The 20,435-nt window shown below is 37.5% G+C and overlaps 2 protein-coding genes across 3 annotated transcripts in view; one reads left to right on the forward strand and one right to left on the reverse strand.

The window, feature by feature from the left end:
• Positions 1 to 39: 39 nt before the first annotated feature.
• ccr6b (chemokine (C-C motif) receptor 6b) lies at positions 40 to 5,748 on the reverse strand. The gene is made up of 2 exons (XM_067480982.1): positions 4,526 to 5,748; positions 40 to 1,905 (listed from the first exon to the last, which is right to left on the reverse strand). Exons 1-2 carry the CDS (start codon positions 4,550 to 4,552, stop codon positions 799 to 801), a joined length of 1,134 nt encoding a protein of 377 aa, XP_067337083.1. The 5' UTR covers positions 4,553 to 5,748; the 3' UTR covers positions 40 to 798.
• Positions 5,749 to 7,118: 1,370 nt separating this feature from the next.
• The window catches only part of LOC137101960 (serine-rich adhesin for platelets-like), a 40,968-nt gene continuing 27,651 nt past the window's right edge, over positions 7,119 to 20,435 (forward strand). For both annotated transcript variants that reach the window (XM_067480983.1, XM_067480984.1), the window contains exon 1: positions 7,119 to 7,546. In XM_067480983.1, the coding sequence (XP_067337084.1) occupies positions 7,221 to 7,546 (326 nt within the window). In that variant the 5' untranslated portion in view covers positions 7,119 to 7,220. The remainder of the gene's footprint in view (positions 7,547 to 20,435) is intronic.

Raw genomic sequence — 20,435 nt, forward strand, 5'->3', positions numbered from 1 at the left:
GATTTTGGTAAAGACAACACATTTTCAGACACACTGTTTTATTGAGATATTATGAAAAAAAGTTTTGGTTCACAAAATAGAACATTTTAAAAGTTGATATCACACAACAGGCCATATATATTGTTACAGAAGGTCACAACCAGACTTGAAATATGCTTCTTCAAAACAACCTCATTTAAATTTACAAAAAAAAACTAAACAAACAAGAGGCTGAGAGTACATGAGCACAGCAGTACAATAACTAGATATCAGTCAGTCACATATATTTTTCAAAAAAACATAAATAAAAAAGGAATGAAATAAATTGTCAGACTGGATAAAGATAATACATCACCGATCGTATATTTAGCTATTTTTATGAGGTGATTTTATTTCAGGGATTACAAAGATTTCTCCACTTTTAAATGTGCCAGAGCCTCATCAATTTGTCAGATGTAAAAAGAATCATGTCCGACTTCAACATTAGAATTCGCTTGAGCCTACAACTCATTTATTATTATAAGCACACGTTACATACAGATTCCAGGACTTTTGACAGCATCTGCCCAAGCAACATGTGATATGTAATATTCTTATTCTTATTTTATTATCTGTACTCTAAAACGACCATTTAAGTTTGTCATGTGTGGAGATTTTCAGTTTTTCTTCGTACATACATTCAGCTACAGAAATGAAGAGCCAATACTGTAGTAAGTTTCTCAGGGTAAAGGAGTACATTTCAAAGACATGACACGCGACTGCCACATCAAAGCGGCAACATGGAAAGATGAAAGGCCTCTGGATCAACAGGCTGCAGGGTCATGCACTAAATGAGGACATGTTGTTGGAACCATCTGAGGCCTTGATGACTGAGATGCAAACATCAGTTGTTCCACGTGACAAGCGAGAAGAATAGATGTACTTTTTGCTAAAGCACCATAGGTCCAACATTATCTGGCGGAAGTGGTTCCTGAACTTTACCCCGATGAAGGCATAGAGGATGGGATTGAGACAGCAGTGTAGGTAGGCAATGCTCCTGGAAATGGACAGAACTAGGAGTTTCAGCTGTTCTATGCTACAACCTCTTTCCTTAAAAAGGGACAGAGTGTGATCCAGAAGAACCACATTGTACGGAAGGTGACAGACAATGAAAACAAGAACGACTGCCAAAACCACACGGACGGCCTTGTGCCTCTGGGTGCTCTGTGCTCGCACCAGTGTGCACACAATGCTTGAGTAGCAGAACAACATCACCAGCAGAGGCAGCAGGAAGCCAATGGCCATCTGAAGGCTGGGAACCAGCACCTTCAATAGCTTCGCCTTCTCGTGTGTGCTGAACGAAAGCTCACACATCTTAGTGATAGTCCCATCCCACAGATTTGGTTCTTCAAAGAGCTCTGTGTAAATGAGCGTGGGCAAAGTTAAGGCCACTGCGAGCAGCCAAACAGCTCCGCAGATAAGACGACTGTAGAACAGAGTGCGTGAGCGAGCCCCAAAGGTTCTTCGAGCCTGAACTATAGCAAAGTAGCGATCAGCACTGATGCATGCGAGCAGGAGCATACAACTGTAGAGGTTGATGCTGTAGGCTGCTCTTAGCATCTTACAAACTACAAGACCCATTAACCAGCTGTGCTGCTCATTGTAAATGATGAATGGTAGGGACACCACAAAGATAAGGTCTGCCACAGCAACATTGAAGAGATAGACGTCCGTCATTGCCTTGGTTCTCTTGTAGAATATGTAGGTGACGATTACAAGAATGTTGCCGATCAGGCCAAAAGCACAAATGATGGCATGGATGTAAGTTCGTGTCATGACCTCAGTTGGGTTAGGGTCAAGGTCACAGAGGTCGTCGTCTTCTTCTTCTAGAATGCTCCCTGCAGAGGTATAGTTATAGTCTGTATTCAACGAGTCCATGTTTTCAATCTAGAAAAGAAAAGCAGACAATTAAACAACAAACACTAAATAAGTATGTCAAACATGTCCAAAAGAAACTGTAAAAAAAGTGTCATATTTAATAATGCTTATGATATAAAGGCTAGTGGAAGAAGGTAATTAAACATATTTACTGAAGTAAAGTGCAGTTTTGAACATTTTTGGTTTATTCAACTTTATACAGCTACTCTGCAACATTTTAAAGAGAAATATTGTACTTTTTATTCCACTACATTAATCTGCTGCTGCAGATAATGCTAGAAAAGACACAAAAAAGACCAAAGGATAATGTTTTTTGTCCCCAAGATGAAATTTACGTGCTGTTCACAAAAAGTGCATAAATCCTATATGTGTGTTACATAGAAAACATAAAAGACAGAACTAAGAACAAAAACTAAGTTAAAACAAGGAAGATGAACAACAGTTTGAGGCAATGTCATTTGAACCACAGAAATGAACTTAAATGAATCAAATACAATTTTTTCTACTGTCATTATTACACACAATAAAAATACAATAACACAATCAATACAATACATAGTAATATAAAGTAAAGTAGCAAAAGTAAAAGTACTCGTTACAAAGAATTGTTCATTTCAGAGTCAGATATTTTCAGTTATAACTGTCCCTCTAGGTTCTTCTGGGAAGCTCAATCTGTATTCTGGGATCAAGATTTATCAAACTTTTTTGAATTCATAATTTGAAAACAGAAATTAGAGTTGTCAAAAGTAGCTGAGTTAAGATACCCCCAAAAATGTAACAATACTACATAGTTGGATAAACGAGACAGATGGTACCCAAACGCGCTGTTCAGTGGCAACGTTAAAGTGTTTGCCTTTTAGTCTTTATTTCAGGTAATTAAATGACTAGTCATCATGCATCTAATTTCATGTTTGGGAAGCTTACGGTCAGTGCTCTATTATGAAGATTCACGATTAGCATTGGGAGCATTCTCGGATGATGTCTTTGTCCTGATTCTGGTGCAAAATAACAGCTGCAACTCTAAGTTCTTCAGGTAACGTAAAAAAAAACTAAGAAATGTAAGAAGGAAAGGAAAAAAAAAACTACTTTAATTAGCGCCCATCTTTTTCTCTTTCTGTTGTTGCTTTGCTTTCGTTCCACCACTTGTGAAACAAAACTTTTAGAACTATTGAATAAACCAGAATTTCTTATATAAACATTATGCATTTTGCAATCACCCAGCCTGTTTGGTAAAATGTCCCATTACCAAACTGGAAATACATTGTTCAGTGTTCTACTTGAGCACTTCCTCTGTAAATGACCCAATTTCAGCCCCATTAAACATTAGAGGTAGGCTGCAGGTGGTTGCACTCTGTGTATTCTTCGATCCTATAAAGTGATAAGATCCTTGATCAGTGTGGATCTGAGATGTAACACTTAGTATCAGTATGTGTGTGTGTGTAAGTCTGCCTGAGACATAATGAGGTCAGTAAACAACACCTGGTATTAGTAAAATTGAGTGAGAAACTTATACAAATATTTCTTTGCATGACACTACTAGTGATTTTTCATTTTGTACCTTTCAAGATAAAATTACACAAACCATTACTTATTGTGCACTAATAAACACATAATTTCTCATTCATGCAAATTGCAGCTTGGGAAACATTTTTACCTAATAGTTCTTCAAAAGCCTGACGTTAAGAGCAAACATGGTCGCGTGATGGTAACTGTTGTATTAGCATTTTCACTTCTCACACATCACTGCTGTAAGAGTATATATACTAAGGTATAATAGCACTTGTCAAGGAGGAAGGTATTATGTTTTGCATAAATCTGCAGGGGAAGATAATGGTGTGGGGAAAGGGACAAACCAATTGTATACTAACCGATTATCAGAACTTGAAATGCTCTAAATATATTGTTTACATATTTTATAGAACTTCATGTTTTGTGTGTAATATGATATGTTCTTTGTAAAAGCTGAGCCATGTAAACATCTGTGAAGGTGATCAATCATTGTGAGTATAGTTGGGTACAAAAGTTTACCCATTATTGAGAAATAACAACTAGAGTAAAACAATATTTTTTATCATCAACATAGTATTTAATTCCTATTTATTTGGAATAAATGTTGTTTCATAAGAAATTATTATAGTAAATTCATGCACTTTCATCATTTTACCATGCCTTGAGTAGCCCTTAGCGGACAAGTAAAGTTTTATGAAACCAATTTAATTGAATGAAACTGGATTGAAGGGGATGCAAATTTACACCTAAACCAAATGTTCATTTATCATCACAAGTAAGAAAACTGATCAAGGAGTGTATCTACAAAAGGTAGAGTAAAATAAGGTCAATTACAAAAGCGATAATGTAATTATTATTAATTTCAGCATTTTTACTAACTAAATGCAAATTGCAAATTATGTTCGTAAAATTAAAAAAAACTTCGTTTTACTCTTTTAAGTGGTTTTACTCTTACTTTACTCCTCTAAGCAAACTGTTGCTCCCAACTGTAATTCCACAACTTTACAAATTAATCTCCTGCAATACATCAAAGAAAAATTTGTCATTTATTAATAATGATTAATTGCCAACACTATAAAAGACAAAGTCCAGTTACCACTTTGTGTTCACTTATACATACCTTATGGAATGATGGCTCTAAGGTCATTTCTTTTAATCCTATGGATCTGATGTTGCCAAGTCAAGTAGAAAGTGACAAACCTGGCTCGGAGGTATCTTCCCTGCTTTTCAAGCTGGTTATAAAGACAGAGATCAGAATAGGAGCTTTATGTCACAAAGATCAAGCCATAGACACATGCTACAACCTCAGACCTTGCTACTGTGTGAGAATTATCTTTGTCTGAGCTTCCTGTTTTTGGTCTCAAACTCATCTGCACCCCACCTATGTAGACAGGTCCTCCTTATCTGTCCTGCTAACAAAATCTCAATGTGTATCATTGTGCACGCAGGAACATCCTCCTGTACATATTTAGTTTCTTCTGCTTTATAGTGAAATGTTAAAAAGGTTTGAAAAACAGCTTGATTTACTCCATTCCCACCTCATTTACAGTGCCTTCTTTGTTTTTGCGAAACACTATAGTGTATTTAATCAGTATCTTTTTTGGTGATTTAAAGAAACAACTTCCCTTTGAAAAGTTCAACATGCAAAGTAGGTTTCCCGTTTGCTATCTTGCTTTCTGTCTTTGAACCCACACAGAGGTTCATTTCCATATACATCCAACACACAGAAACCCCCAAACCTCAGGAGGTTTTGCTGACAGTGACTTTCTCAGTTAATCAGTTTTGGTTTGATTTTTTTCCTCTACTTTGTTTGTTTTTTGTGTTTTATGTCTACAAGTGTACTTGTTCCTGTCTCACACTCATCGTTTGACTGACAACGATTAAAAAATGTGGTGTAGTGTGGTGGTTTCCTTTTAAATAACCGGAACTATGCTTTTCCTCAACACGGCCAGCAGATAGAGCTGTTATTTCAGTTAAAAGACATTGGAGAAAATTTGTCATAACTAACCAGTTACTCTTCAGTGTTGTGATATTTTAAAGTTATCTTTTGCAGAGACATTTTAATGATTAAAAGTGTCTCCCATAAAGCAAAAATTGAAGGCCACACAGGCTAATGTTTCTGATATAAGTTCTCCTAACTGCAGAGAAAACATGCACCCATCTGCACACAACAATACCAAGTACAACCCTGTACAATTTCACTTAGATACAGCTTAGACACAGCTTTCTCAGTTTTGGCCACAGCAAGAAAGAGTCACTTAGTTTTGGCCACACAGAGTTTTGGCCAAAGCAGAAAGTAGAGCAACACACATCCTTGAGCAAAGAGTGTGTGAAAGGAATCATCAATGGAGACTCTTTAGATGTATTTAAAACATATGCATGCTTGGTAAAATAATACAGTGTATTTGAAATGTACCTGTAGTAACTTAATCTTTATTTACCAGACTGAAACCCTAACAGATGGCTTAGGCCATATTAATTATAATAAAAAGACCTCTGTGTGAACCTGGCTTTGCTCACAGCCAATGTTTGCACATCAAGCAGCTGCCTAAAAGCACAGTGTGTGGTTTTAAAAGGTTTTTTAAGGTTAAAGCCTTTAAATGACAGTGGGCTTTATCTTTTGTGTTAGAGAAAATAGGACTTAGTTAGAGCATATAGATAAATGAGACAATGAAACTCAGGGTTACTCCCAAATGTTATGACATTATCTTACAGCTGAAAAAAATGAGCAATCAAAAACCAAAAAAGAATGAGATACTTTGTTAGTGGATTCTTATATAGATGAATATATTTTCCAGGTTTATCTGTGAGGATTTGATCATCATTTTATTTTAAAGTTTGAACTGTCAAATAAAACCATATCTTATAACAATATAATAAACATTTTTTTTCTGAGCCTGAATGCCATATATGACTCGGCAGCCAGTATTACCAGAATTATTATTGTTATTATTATTATTATTATTATTATTATGTTATAGTTGTTTTTATATTTTGCTCAAATGTAAAATGCCTTGTAAATAAAATGTATTATTTATTGTTAGTGAAGGTATTTTTGCATTTTCTTTGCAGCACTTTGAGATTTGCTTCAAATATAAAGTGCGTTGTAAGTAAAAGCGATTAGTATTAGGAGGTGAATGTGGTGCAGGACGTAGAGGGTTCATCCACCAATCCCACAGTTGCTGGTTCAATCCCCGGCTCCTCCGGTCACATGTCGAAGTGTCCTTGAGCAAAACGCTGAACACCAACTTAGTTGCTCCCGGTGAGTGTTGGCCAGCATCTGTGTGTGAATGAGAAGCTGTGTGAAGCGCTTTGATTACCAATAGATTATTTAGATTACTAAATGCATTTTAGTGTGGGTAAGCCTTTTCTGTATCTGCCAACATCCAAATAAATTTGGATGTTGGCAGATACAGAAAACATAATTGGACAATAAATAAAATGTGAACCTTTTGCACACATCCTTTGTAATGTCTGACCGGAATTTGAGTTGATAACTTACATTGATGTACTGTTTAAAACATTATAACTCGTTTATTTGGGAAAAGATCCTGTAGCCATCATATACTATGACACTTGTGGATTTTATTTTGAAGGGTTACGGTCGGAAGTGGCTGATTGTATCCAGCTGTAGTTTTCTCACCTGGTGGAGCGTGCGCTCAAAATAAGTGTGGGCAAGTCCACAGGCGCTCGCGGGAACTCGCTCTGCAGGTTATCCCGGTGAATCACTCCTGTAGAAGCTACAAGTAGGACAGCTCCCCTCATGGTTTCTCTTTCTGCGCGCACTTTGACAACGAAGACTGCGGTCAGGCACCATGAGTAAATCCAGCACACTGAAGGTTAAGAGTTTTTTCACACGAAAGTCATCTGAAAAGGACAAGAGGCTGGAAAGGTCGGGGTTCTTTGAAGATGCACTCGAAACAAACCCCGGAGACAGAACGGCGACGTTGCCGGTGAGCCCCGCTTCTCACATGCCAGGAGACAACGCCACGGTCCCCGACAATGTTTCACCCATTTCGCCGAAAGAAAAGAAGAAAAGGCGGCTGTCGTTTAAGATCAAACGGAAGAAATCCAAGCGCAAAGACGGAGAAGGAGGAGATGTGTTTCTCCCTGATGAGCTGGGCAGCTTCAGCAGCAACCAGTAAGACACAAACAAGGCCATGAACTTTCCCCCTCATTTTTTGGAGTTCAAAAATATGGATAGATCAATATGGAAGATTACAAACTCAAGTTACACACCGTCTTATAGCATCAGTGTCATAAATGTACAATTATTACACTACACACATAAGCTACAAAATAGTAGTAGGCTGACAAAAGTAATAATAACCCTATCAGAGAATATATTTGCTGGAAACGATATTGTTGTATTAAGTGGAGCTAATGGGACCCACTGAATGTCTCTCATGGCCCCAGCAGACCCTCCTTTGGAAACCAGCAGCACCTCAGAGTGACTGTTGTCCGCCACAGGCGCTTTTTTAGAATCCTACCACTGTGGCAAGAAGCTGTTAGCTGAGCTAGTTAAGTCATGCATCGATTCTGTCTGTACCAAGTTTGAAACAAATGGAGAGCGAGCTACAGCAAACGCTGATAAAGACGTGAGGTTGTCAGGTTGATGCAGTTTTTACTGGTTTATTTAGCTGCCCTTGAGCAAGGCACTTCACCCCCTATGTTTTCAATAGGCCAACAAGACTGTGCTTGTACTGGGAGACTTCATGATGGGAATGTGAATAAATATCCGTAAATATCCATGGTGAGTCACTCTTCCCTGAATAAATTAAAGATTCAAACAGAAGCTGGTTAACCTCAGAGAGTCACAGTAATGACAGACATTTCCAGTGCTTTCTTTACTTCCAGCTCTGTTTTCATTTTGATTGAAACCTTTACTGCAAACCTGTAGCGTTTCCTAACCCATGTGTTGATGGGTTGAGATGTGTTTCTTTTGACTCAGGTGTTATTGTCACATGTTGTCAGGTGAACCTATATTGACAAATGCTGTTTTGATGAGCAGGGCAGCTGTTGCATAACATGTAATGCTGAAATGAAACAAACCTGTCCTGCAGGTATGACACATTTTCCTGTTTACTCATGTTGTTTGTGTCTTAATCAAGGTTCACAATTTGTCCCAGCGTCGAATACAGTAGATGAATTGACAGCATTTAGGAAGTGGAATTGCCCCATCAGTTGCATAATGACAGTGAACATAATCATTTGAGCAAGTGGGAATATGGCTACACACTATTTTTTGTCTTTGTGTCTTTCCCCCTACGCCTGACCAAGAGTAATATTGTCAGTTGGTGTTTAGTCCTTTGGTGCATCAAAGTAATGATGGCTGTTAACAATAAATAATACAGTGGATGGCAGGAGTTGGTTTCAGACCTGCTATACATCACTGGTCTTTGACGTTTTTGTTTTAATTGTTATTTTAATGGTTACACGGCATGAAGATTTCTATGTCTATAACTGTTACTCTGGGTTACTACAATGAATGATACGGTCCACACGTTGATTTGACAGGTTTTTATGCAGGATGCCCTCTGTCATGCAACCCTCCCCAGTTTTGCGAGGCTTGGGACCTGTGCTCAGAGTAAGCTACCTTGTGCAATCTCAAAGGCTCAGATTGGGCAGTTTGGGCTTCAGTGTCTTCCCCAGGGATACTTTGACCTATGGCCAAGGAGAGTCAGGCCGCAAATCACAGGCCAACACTAAATAACTAAGCCACTTACTAACCTGCGGATAATGTAGGACTGAGCAAAAATAGACACCGTGGCCATTCGGGCATATTTGCCCTGTTTTCTGTACACACGACACAACGGACTGTGTAGCTCAGCAGTGAAAAAGCCTAGTTTTGAGTTTGAGGCATGTTTGTTGAGTTGTGTCCAAATTGTGTCACATTTGAATTCCCAGTAGCTGGAAACTGACCAGTATAGTACTTGAAATCTAGTAGGGAGGTACTGAGCGAGCATGAAAAGTACCGTCTGTTCAACGTTTCTGATAATAATGAGGGGTTGGAAAAGGTTCAGTGTTTGTGTTTGTAGAACGATTGAGTGCTAAGGTACATACACGGTCAGGCCTTCCTTTGCAATGTGCTTACAATGATATTAAAAAGGTCTGTGTGGTCTGTAACAAGTGATGCATTTCACAAGACTGACTTTAACCAAACAATGTGCAAGTACAGTATAGGTGAAAGCTCATGCAGTGATCCAAAATAATCTTATTCAGCGTAGCAGTGAACCCCGTCACCCTCCAACAGAGGTTGTGGTTTGCTGCCCTTAAAACTTCGAGATAATCCCTATGGTGAGGGTGTGGACGTTGAAAGCTAAAATGAACAAGTCAGCATGTTTGTACCCAACACCTGTGGTCCCATAGTAATGCAGGAAGTGACAAGGAAATCACCTGTAATCCAATCACTCCTACCAGGCTTTTGATTGATATACTAAATATGGTAATTATGACTCGGGCTCATTTGGCATCATGGATGTGCAGAAAAGTGGAGATTTTAAAGATGGATAAGCTTAGTTGAAGATTATGTTGTTGTTTTTTTTACTTTATACTATCTGACAGGTCACATGAGGTTGATATTGTATTGGGTAAAGCTACAGTAGCCTGAAACGTTTTTGGATGAAATAAACTTGCACAGTAACAACAAACTTTCTGTGTAAGTTTAAATTTAACATGGGAAAGTTCTGCAGAAGTGATTGACCCCATAACTTCCTTTAACATACATACCAGTTAGACTGGGCAAAATGCTTAATAGTAGTTTCTGTCCTGGGATTTATACCCAAAATGTACTTCTCTGTAGGCCTTTCAAAATAATTACATCATTGACTTGTATGATATACAGTACTTTGATTATTTTTGCTGACCTTGAAATTGCCAGTTGTTTGTATATGCATGTTTGTCTGCACAAGAATGTATGTAATCATCAGCATTAAGACACTCCCCTCTTTTGTGCCATGAAGGGCAGGTTGCTGTTTATTTTAAGAGCAGTTAGCTTACCAATGCGTTTATGTTTCAATAGGTTAATAATACCTGTTAATCAGAATGGAGAATGTTGAAGCTATGTTGAAACTAGATTATGTAAAAACCAAACTAAGAAACAAAAAAAACATTTTATTATATATACACTACAGTGACATTTAGAGTTTATGAGAAGTTGAAGAACTTCATCAAAAAGATGATTTGGTAGTGCTGTAACCAAAGGGACTGCTATCAAGATAGCACTGGTTTAACAATAGTTAATATGGATTACAATGCCTGTTTTTATTATAGATTAGCAAACGTATATTCAAAATGCATATGACATACCATGGCCTTATTATTATTATGACCCCACTATGCATGAGAACAAGAATAGATTAAGATTAAAGGAATTACTTAAACCGCTGAAAGTTGTGTGATGAGTGATGGCAGGAGTCTGTCTCAGTGAATGATTGGAGTTAGTTAATGGTAACCAAAGCTGATCCGAGGCTGCACTCACATCACAGTGTTGTAAAGTTTGCTATCACATCTCAGGACTTAGTAAATTAAATTCTCTTTTAGTTTCACGTTATTAAAAATGATATATTATTTATAGTGCCCTACCATGGGGGAGAGGGGGAGAAGTGGGTGCAGGGAGGCAGATTCAGAGTGATCAGAGCAGTAGGTATGTTCTGGGTATAAGTACTTTATTGTTACAGTATGAAATTTACTGTATGTCATGGTCAGTCTGTGAGTAGACTCATCACCACTCCTTAAAGTGTCCTGGGGCAGAGCGAGTCCTTTATGTTAAATACCTTGACATGTTAGTGAAAAAAAAAAAACTTTCATTGTTTTTAAAAGCAATGCTCAAAAGCTCTGCTTGTCTTCCAAATTGCTCCTATGGCATGTAAAACACAAAATATGCTTTGACTTTTTCAAATAGACATTTCCAGCTACAATTATGTCTTAATTGGTTCTGTAGTCATTAATTTAAAAAAACAAAAAAAACAAAATTCCACTTTGGGTTGTAAAAACAATGGTAACACATTTATGGGCTGCTGAAGTACCTATAAGGGAAAGAAGAGAAGAATCTTCAACAGAGGATGGATTTTTCCTAAAGGGGGAATAGATGTGACACCGTAACAGAAGCAAAAGTAACAATATGAAAAGTCAGAATGAAACATCAAGAAAATGTATAGTCGGTCCGCTGAGTCATTTCAGGTAATGGCGACTGTGGCATAGAAATCAAATAGAAACCCGGATGAAACTCAAAGTTAAGTTTTAAAGTTACTATTAAGGGAACAGATAGAAAAAGATGACTTCCAACACACAACATCCAGCAGCACCAGACGAGATCATCGATTACCACCTCTAATCAATATTGTAAAACATACTTATCAATCTGTTTATTGAGAGTGTCAAGCAGGGTTAGTGACACAAGCTTTCAAAGAATTTAATGCTATGCTTCATCTGAAATTGAAAATGTCCATTAAAAAAACGTGTTGCCCTGAAAATGCAAGGAGCAACCCAGGGTTCCGTGCAGTTATTACTGTCTTTAGTTATTATTGCTTGTTCACTGATGATTCAAACATTCCACTGCCTTGGTTTTACAGTAAGATTTGACAGTGAAACACCATTGTATTGTAGCCTGTAGTCTATGAAGTGTTATCTTCATGATCAGTAGATTGTGTTTCACGCTACATTGGTTGTTGACAATATATCCTCACTTAAAATGAGTAAAACTAAAATAAACTAAAGCAAAGTAGAAATTTGTCTGCGAAATTAAAACTAAAGTAAAACTGATAAAACCACTGGTGAAAATTACTATAACGTTGGTTAGCACATTAAGAGCCTATTGACTTTGGCACATCACATAGTGTTTTGCTTTAAATAATCAAGGTTCTAATTAGGAACTAAATTGGATCTATTGAAATTATGAATAAAACCTCTAATAGGGAGATTGTGAAAGTTATGTGAGACCAGCTGATGGTTTTACAAGATAAGGTGTCTCATTCTGTTCAAACTGCAACTACAGACAGAGGGATACCTCTTCACAAACAGTCTTTGGCTTTATGCATAGCAATGTTGGGTTGAAGCCCCACTGATTTGCATTTGGTCAGTGTTTGACCACGGTGAACACTGGGATCTCTTGGACTTTCAAGTTTTTTGCAGTGGCTTCCACTTCAGTTATTGTAGATTTTTGTTTTAAACAGTGATTTGTGCTTGTATGCTTTCATTGTTGAAACCTTTGTTAGATGTCAGGAATCATTGAAATTCTGCACAATACTTAAAATTCTGCACTGAAATGCAGGCCCTGGGTACCCCCAGATATTTATAATATCATTTATATATTTAAATCAAGATACTGAAGATGATCCTGTTAAGTGATATAGACTGATAGACAGCTATGTTCCGGCTTAAAGCTCACTAGAATTTGGATGATGGAGCAAACCAGTCACCCTAAATATCTAAATGAATTCACTACAGAATGACTTCAAACAATGCTATTTTCCAAGAGGGGGTTCAGACGCTCTTTCAACCCAACAGATGCCATGGAATGTCCCAGGTCAGCTATTCATACTAAACATCTTAAGAACTTTGGTGAGTTCTGTTAGCAAGCATTTTCCAAAAAGCGTAATCCACAGCTACTGGCAGTGTTTGTTTGAGGTTATTGCTGGCAAAGGAGGTTCAACCAGTTTCTAAACCCAAGGGTGAATGTTTAGTTTACACTTACATGTGCAGACATGTAAGTTTATAATGCTGTCTTATTAGCCAAAGCATATAATTATTTTACGTAGTTATTGCAAAAATCCTGGATAATTCAAAAGGTTCATATACCTTTTATTTTTCTTTTTTCTTCGCACTGTGCACATTGCGTGAGATGAGTCATGTTCTTGTGCTATTGTTTGAGAGTATAAATATCCTATTATTGTTGAATAATATTTTGTTTTTGAAAATTAATGATTGCCAATAAGGGTGTCATTAGGTGCTGCATGTAAGTAAGATTTTTGTTCAGTGTACCACAAACAGTGACACATAATTCATTTTACTGAGCACAAATTTGACTTGTATAGTGTCGGTTTTTATGCATTTTCAATTTTGTCACATTAATGGTTTGTTCTCAAAGACCTGTAGAAGTTTCAGTATAGCAGTTACTCAAAATATACAAAACCATCTGACAAATGAGATCTATGCATGCACATATTGCCCTCTACAATGTTCTGAAAGTGTAGCAAATGCAATAATGTGGTGCCGCAAAAGTGAAACAAATGCAATCAAATGCCCTTGAACGTTCTCCCACAGTAAACATAAAATGCCCTGCAGAGTGCCCTGATGCAGGGTTATAGCCAGGAAGAAATTAGTATCAGTGTATCTCCAGGAGTATATACAATAGATGATGTTCATTAAATGACATTATCCACAGTCCAAACCACATCCATGAATAAAAAAGACTAGCGTCCTTCAAATCAGCTTCCCCATTTCCAATGCCACAGCCCGTCCCTGCATTTACACAGTGTAACATGATAGGTTTAAAAGCTTGCCTGTCCATCAATTAGGATGTTTTTTTATGACTATGGTCAACTTGTTGTTAACTACACTTATGCCTTTGTGAAAAGGCCTGCATTGATTTAGAGCATAAGTTGAGCATGTCTGCAAAAACAAACAATAAGCATATGATGAGATCACACTGGTAATAGTCATAGTCAAGTGTTGATTGAGCCTGTCCACAACTGCATACCTGCCACTTATGTTGTCAGTGCTGTTTTTCCGAACCTAAAATCCAACCACCTGTTAAACCATTGCCCTGATGTAGCCTTTTCACCGATCATGCACCATTTTTCTCTGCTGATATTCGTTCCCCTATTGATGTTTTTCACCCCTGACCCTTAACAGCCTGAGTCTGCCACTGCACTCATGTCAGAATTTGATGACACATCAAATAATAATGATGAAATACTAAATAAAGCTGTCAGTATCAGAGATATTTAACTGTAGCAATTAGATATACCTGTGTTGACATCCTGGTGTAACAATCAGGAAGCTCTTTACAATGGAAATCCAGCACCTTCCTTTGAACTGTATTAGCATTTACAGTTCACTGCCTACAAAACATTTTGCATGTGTGAGGAAATTGCTTGCTTTTTTTTCACACACGCTTTGCAATCCTATGCTTCGCAAATTTCTAAATCAGATGGCCCAAACATTATTGGCTTGATCTTGCAAGCCTCCACAAAGTTGGAACCGGACAAAGTAAGAAATAAAATAATGAATTGTCCAGAGGATACAAGCAAGAGAGTGGGTGTTTTGATGACCTTTCTATCAGGGTGCATTCTACCTTATTCTACCTATTTAACTGTGGCGCAGGAAGGTAGAGCGGTTGTCCACCAATCTTGCAGTTGTTGGTTCAATCCCCGGCTCCCAACTTAGTTGCTCCCAGTGAGGTTTCTCCTCTTGTAAGTATGTGTGTGAAAATTGTTTTCTTTTCTTAGTTTCCACCAACATATATCACACATAGCTCAAACAGACATAATTTTCTGAAAGCAGTAGCACTTTGATTAGTTCGGTCTAGGCAGTTTTATAAAGTTACAATTTTTAGAAGATGCAAAATCACTATAAAGAAATATGCTGTTTTGCAAATTGGTACTGCAAATTGGAACTGCTAATTGTGTATTAGGCAGAAAAAATGTTTTAAGACAAAAGTTGCTACGTGTATCAAGTGGTTCGAAAGCCACTAAATACACACACACGGAAGAAAAAAAAACCTGCCCCTCACACAGCCTGAGTCTACCACTCTGCTCATGTCTGAATTAACTGATACATCCATAATAATGCTTAAATAGTAAATGCAACTGTCAGCATCACAAATATTTAATTGTAGCATACATAATACATATCTGTGTTAGCATCCTGGTGCAACAATCCGAAAGATCTCTACAATGCAAAACGATCACCTGTCAACAGCACCTGTATGCTATTCTGTATGATAAGTAATGATCTGTTGCTGATTGATTCACTGCCACTGTATTGTCAATTACTATGTGAACAATACTGACAGACCTTTAGGGGCCTCAAACAGAAGTTGCTTTGCAGGAATTTTCTTTTGAAAGGACACATATTTGAAACTGGAGAGTAGTAAGATAAAGCAAGCCAGTGACAAAACAGTCACTTTATTTGTATGTGAAGGTGTGTCAGGGAGCAGCTTGTGAGATGTTGTGTTTTATGTCCTAACTTTTAAGGATTTTTTTCATGAAGCTGAAAGCAGATTTGTAGGTTGAGAATTTAAAATGTTTTGTTGAACATGACCTGTTGTGACATGCATTAAACACAATTTATTAGACACATCTTGTATGGATTTTTAGGTGGATAGAGGTTGTAACCTGTTCAGGGTTACTAAATCAGATATTTCGGAGAAATTCTTGTACTAGCTAGTACAAGATCTAGTACAACATCAGCAACCTTTGAAGAAGTGCTGGCATGGTAAAGAGTAAAATGACTACGTGCTGGATCACTTTCAACACTGCTAACATCTCAAAGAAGTCTTTTAAATAAGGAAGTGAAAGGGGGGAGACTAAGCTCTGGCTTCCTGTGCCTGGTTAGGTGAAGGGATTCCTGTCATGCTGCTGATTTGTTTTCCTAAAAATTGGTAAAAGCATCATGTTATGAAATATGTAAGGTAATGTGATTGTAACGTGTAATTGCAATTTTGCAATTAATGTAGTGGAGGAAAAAGTCAAAGTAACCATATTTACATTACTCAGGTAAAGTACAGATACATGCAATATTTTACAAAGTACCTCTACTTTGTTACTTTCCACCACTGTTAGTGGCCTTTTTCTAACATGTCAACTGAATAAAGTTTCCTGTGTTGTAGGGCTGTTGGGTAACTGTCATCAGGTGAGACAGTCCTTGTGTGTGACTGTACCAGGTGCTGTGGTGTTGTTTACTTACAATATGACCTCTATTCTGCTGGCTGTGTAAGCCACTGGGTTTGTTTAATTTCTTATTTGACTAAGTTATAATGCTCATGCAGTTGTTTGCCATTGTTGTGTAGACGGGAGCAGTGTATTTCTATTAGAAACTTTCCTTACAACAGTGTAGTATGTTGTAGGCATGTACTGGGTCCAATACTGCTTCTGTGTATTTATACTCATCCTTGGAAAACTTCTCTGATGCCAATAACGAGACCACGTTAACTCCACAGTAGTTGAGCAGGTAGGTAGAGGTGGAAGTGTTTGTAAACCCAACTGAAACCTCTGCTCACTGAAAGTGGTAAAAGTCATTCTCATATTTCTGAAGATTAATTTTAACAAGTGTAATATTTTCGAAAGTAGATCTACAATAACTATTGCTTTACCTAAAGTTCAGCTTGTTTTTGTAATCTTTTATCCAGGATGTTGCCCCAAGTCTGTCTTCTGTAGATTTATTCTTTGTTCCTTTTAGCCAAAGTTGCTCTGTTTATAAATTGCTGGTTGTTGCCATATTTATTTAGACAGAAGAATATATGAAAATGTAGTTTTGTTTTTGTGAGTATGTGTGCTGCTTCTAGACTGTATTTGACCAGATATCTGTAACGGTTGCTGGAAACCGTGTTTTAAGTGTGAACTGCCCAGTCTTCTGGTGTGTCCAGCAGTGTCTGCCAGTGGCTCTCATCAGTGTAATTGTGTGGTAGATTGAGGAGAATTTTACTGTCGAGAAACCAAATTAGAGCAAAACGGGTTATTGGTACTCGATACCAGCAGTTACTCAGATCTAAGTACTTGTACTCAGCTGGAGAAACTGAACAGTGCTATTGTGTATATGTGAGTGCGTATTTATTTGTGTATTGCATATTTTAAATTTCAGAATATTCTGGTTGTCAGGCAGTATATCTATATATACAGTATGTTTATGTGCATTTATTAATTAAATGGGTTTTAAAGGACAGAAGCTAATGTGCAGAATCATTTATACAAAAGCACACATTCATACAGTCCACTGTTCTTACAAAGACAATTCACCAAGACGATTTCTGACATTATCCAACTGGGATTAGGTGAGTACTGTCGGCTGACTCATTATCCTTGGAAAAGAAAATTCCTATTGTTACAGAATTTTGAGAAATATTTAAGTCCATCATTATTATTGCAACACAATAAACACAGGAGACAGCTTGAGAAGACATGAAATCTTATCTGCCCCACTGTTTTGGCCTCATACTCCTACTGTATTTTGCACTAAACAGAGAAAGATGCCCAAAGCAAGAGGCAGTCTGGCATTTTTAATTCATTTGTGAGAAAGAATAATCTTACACTCTCATGTGCATTCTGAATATTGCAGTGAGTATGTTGTTGCTGCTTTAAAAATCTGATTTAGAGTTTGGCCAACAGTTAACCCACTGTTTGGAAGCTTATTGCCACTAGAATGTTTTTGCTCTTTAATTTAAATTTACAACTATAGCATGTTAATTTTTTGGATGTGGTTTTAGTAGAAATGTGATCCAAAATTGATAATACAAAAAAGTTGCATTTTGAGTCTTTAAGAAATAGCAGGTTACAATTTAAATCATTACATCAAAATTAAAAAAATTAATTCAAAAGTAGACTAGCAACTAGACTAGCTGTGGTAATTATGATATATATTGAGGTTTTCAACCCATAAACATTTGTTATATCGTGATGTTGACAGTCCACATGGGCATTTCCCATCAGCCTACAAACATGGTAGAAAGCAGAGCTTGCACATTGGAAGAGTCTAAGAAAGAGTTATTTCTGAAAATCAAATGGCATGTGAATCAAACCTTTTCAAATTTGTAAATTGTTTCAGAAACCTGAACCAGCAAAAGGTGGAAATGTAAATCTAATTTGTTTCACCAGCTCAAACACAAACACCATAATATAAGTAGATGCTGGCAGATGGCAAATGTTAAGGATCAAACTCCCTTAACTCATAAAAGTTTGCCATCTAAGTAAAGAATAATGACTTGAATTATATTTTAATAAATACCAATATCAAATGAAATGGAAAAAATAAATAGTGTTAGTTTTTTCCAGGCATATATCGCAGCCGTATTTGCAAGTATATTTTCCTTCCCTGGCTTCTGTACAAGAATTAAAATAGAACACTGGCAAAAGAGAGTAAGAAAATAAAAGACTCGGCTAAACTCAATGCGGGTTTCCACCTCCCCTTCCAAAGTCTGCATGTTGGCATTATGAGCTGCCATTGTAACATTGTCAGCTGCATGTAGATGGGGTAACGTCACAACTGTGTCCTCTTTAAGGGGATTGTAACAATGTTAAACTGTGTGAATTTTACTACTTCCATTGCATGTTGCTTTCTAAAGGCTGGAGTGCAAGTGCTTAAAACTGCAAGTACATTCTTGGCTCGATTTTGTAATGCATGAACATTTACCAAAATGCTGGTTTGGTTTCCCTTGCTTGCGTACTGGTTATTGGTTGGTGTGTAGTGCCTGCAGCATCAGGCAAATATTCAGGGCTGCAGCAGTTGTTCCAGGCGCTTCCAAATCAACAGTCACTCCCACCAACAATGGCTGTTTTGATTTACAGTGTGAAACCCTGTCAGAGCATATTTAAATCTAGCCCTTAAGCTTATTGTATTAGTGCACGATATAAAATTAATCTTAGTAGCACACAAACATAAGGCTTACTTTAACCCAAAGCTGCTGTTTTGTCTGAACATGAAACTCCGAAGTTAAAAAAATGTAACTACTGGATGATTTGCTGGTTTGTTGCTTAGCCTACTGTTATGCTCCAAATTTCCTATTGGGCAACTTGGCCCTGAGACAAGTCCTTCCATCAGGCAGCAGTCCAGCCATACCCACTCTGTTGCTATTGTGTAGCACCACTCTTAAGTGTGTTCCTATATTGGAACAAGATATCGTCCATCAACAGCCTGCAGTGACTCATTACACCCCTCATATACCCAACAGAGGTTGAGTCAGTAGTTGAAACCTTTCCATCCCTTGTTTGATTTTATTGAGTTGCTTAACACAGGTCTGCAGCTTTGCCTAACTGAATTCAGTTTGTTTTATTGGCCTGTTTGTAGCTGAGCAGTGGGAGGTGAGTTTATGTTGATAACAAGCATGTTGTATTAGTGTATCTTGAACTTACAGTTCAGAACTTACAAGTGAATTATGTTGATATGGTTTTAGCTTTTCCAAGACAGCAACAGGGAATATGTCTCTCTGTCTAAATGTTATACTGAAGCTCAAAGAAAAAAAGGCAAATACTTTTGCCATTTTACCTCTTTTCTTTGTTAGTCTTAGTCCAGTGGTCTTTATTTAGTCTGACCTCCAATGTTCAAACAACCTGTCAAGGGAAAAAAAAAACAATTCACTTGAGCAGTTGATTGATTAGATAACATGTGTATGTAGGTTTTCAAATAGTTTAATTTAACCATTATCTGTTCAGCGTGGCTCACCAGTTTTCTCTTACTCATAACCCTAGTTTACTTAAGGGCGACTGGTCATGCATTATTTCCCACTGTACCAGAGTCTATTTAGCCATCAATTCATCCATTACGTTAACACCATATCCTGTTTAGCCTATCCCGGCTGTGAGTGGGTAAGAGGTTGAGGGTGTACACCTGAACAGATGTACACAGGACTCTGTACCTGAGGGTTTGGGTCAGGTTTGGAAGGAAATTTAGAAATCATGATCCTTGGGCTTGGATTGGGATCAGCCACCACATCCTCAGTCTTGGATTAAATTTAGAAAAGAAAAAAATCCATACTCTAGATGATCACCACTCCACAGCCTGCATGGAGATGGATAACAATTCACATTTACATTCATACTTTTCATAATTTTAGTAATAACCTAATTCAAACCAGGGTCCTTGTAGCTTTAAGGCAGAAAGCAGTGAGTGCAACCACTTTACCACCATTGTACCTATAACGATCTTTATTAATTTGGTGAATTTGTTGCTTCACTGTGAGACAGTGCTGAGTGTGTGAGTTTCCTCTAGGTACTTCACTTTCCTCTGACAGTGAGAAGAAATGCAGGATAAGTTAATTCATGAATCTAAATTGCCTGTGAATTGTATGTGTGGCCCGGTGGTAGATTAGCATTCTC

The sequence above is a fragment of the Channa argus genome, chromosome 16 (genome assembly GCF_033026475.1).
Source record: "Channa argus isolate prfri chromosome 16, Channa argus male v1.0, whole genome shotgun sequence".
Taxonomy (NCBI): Eukaryota; Metazoa; Chordata; class Actinopteri; order Anabantiformes; family Channidae; genus Channa; species Channa argus.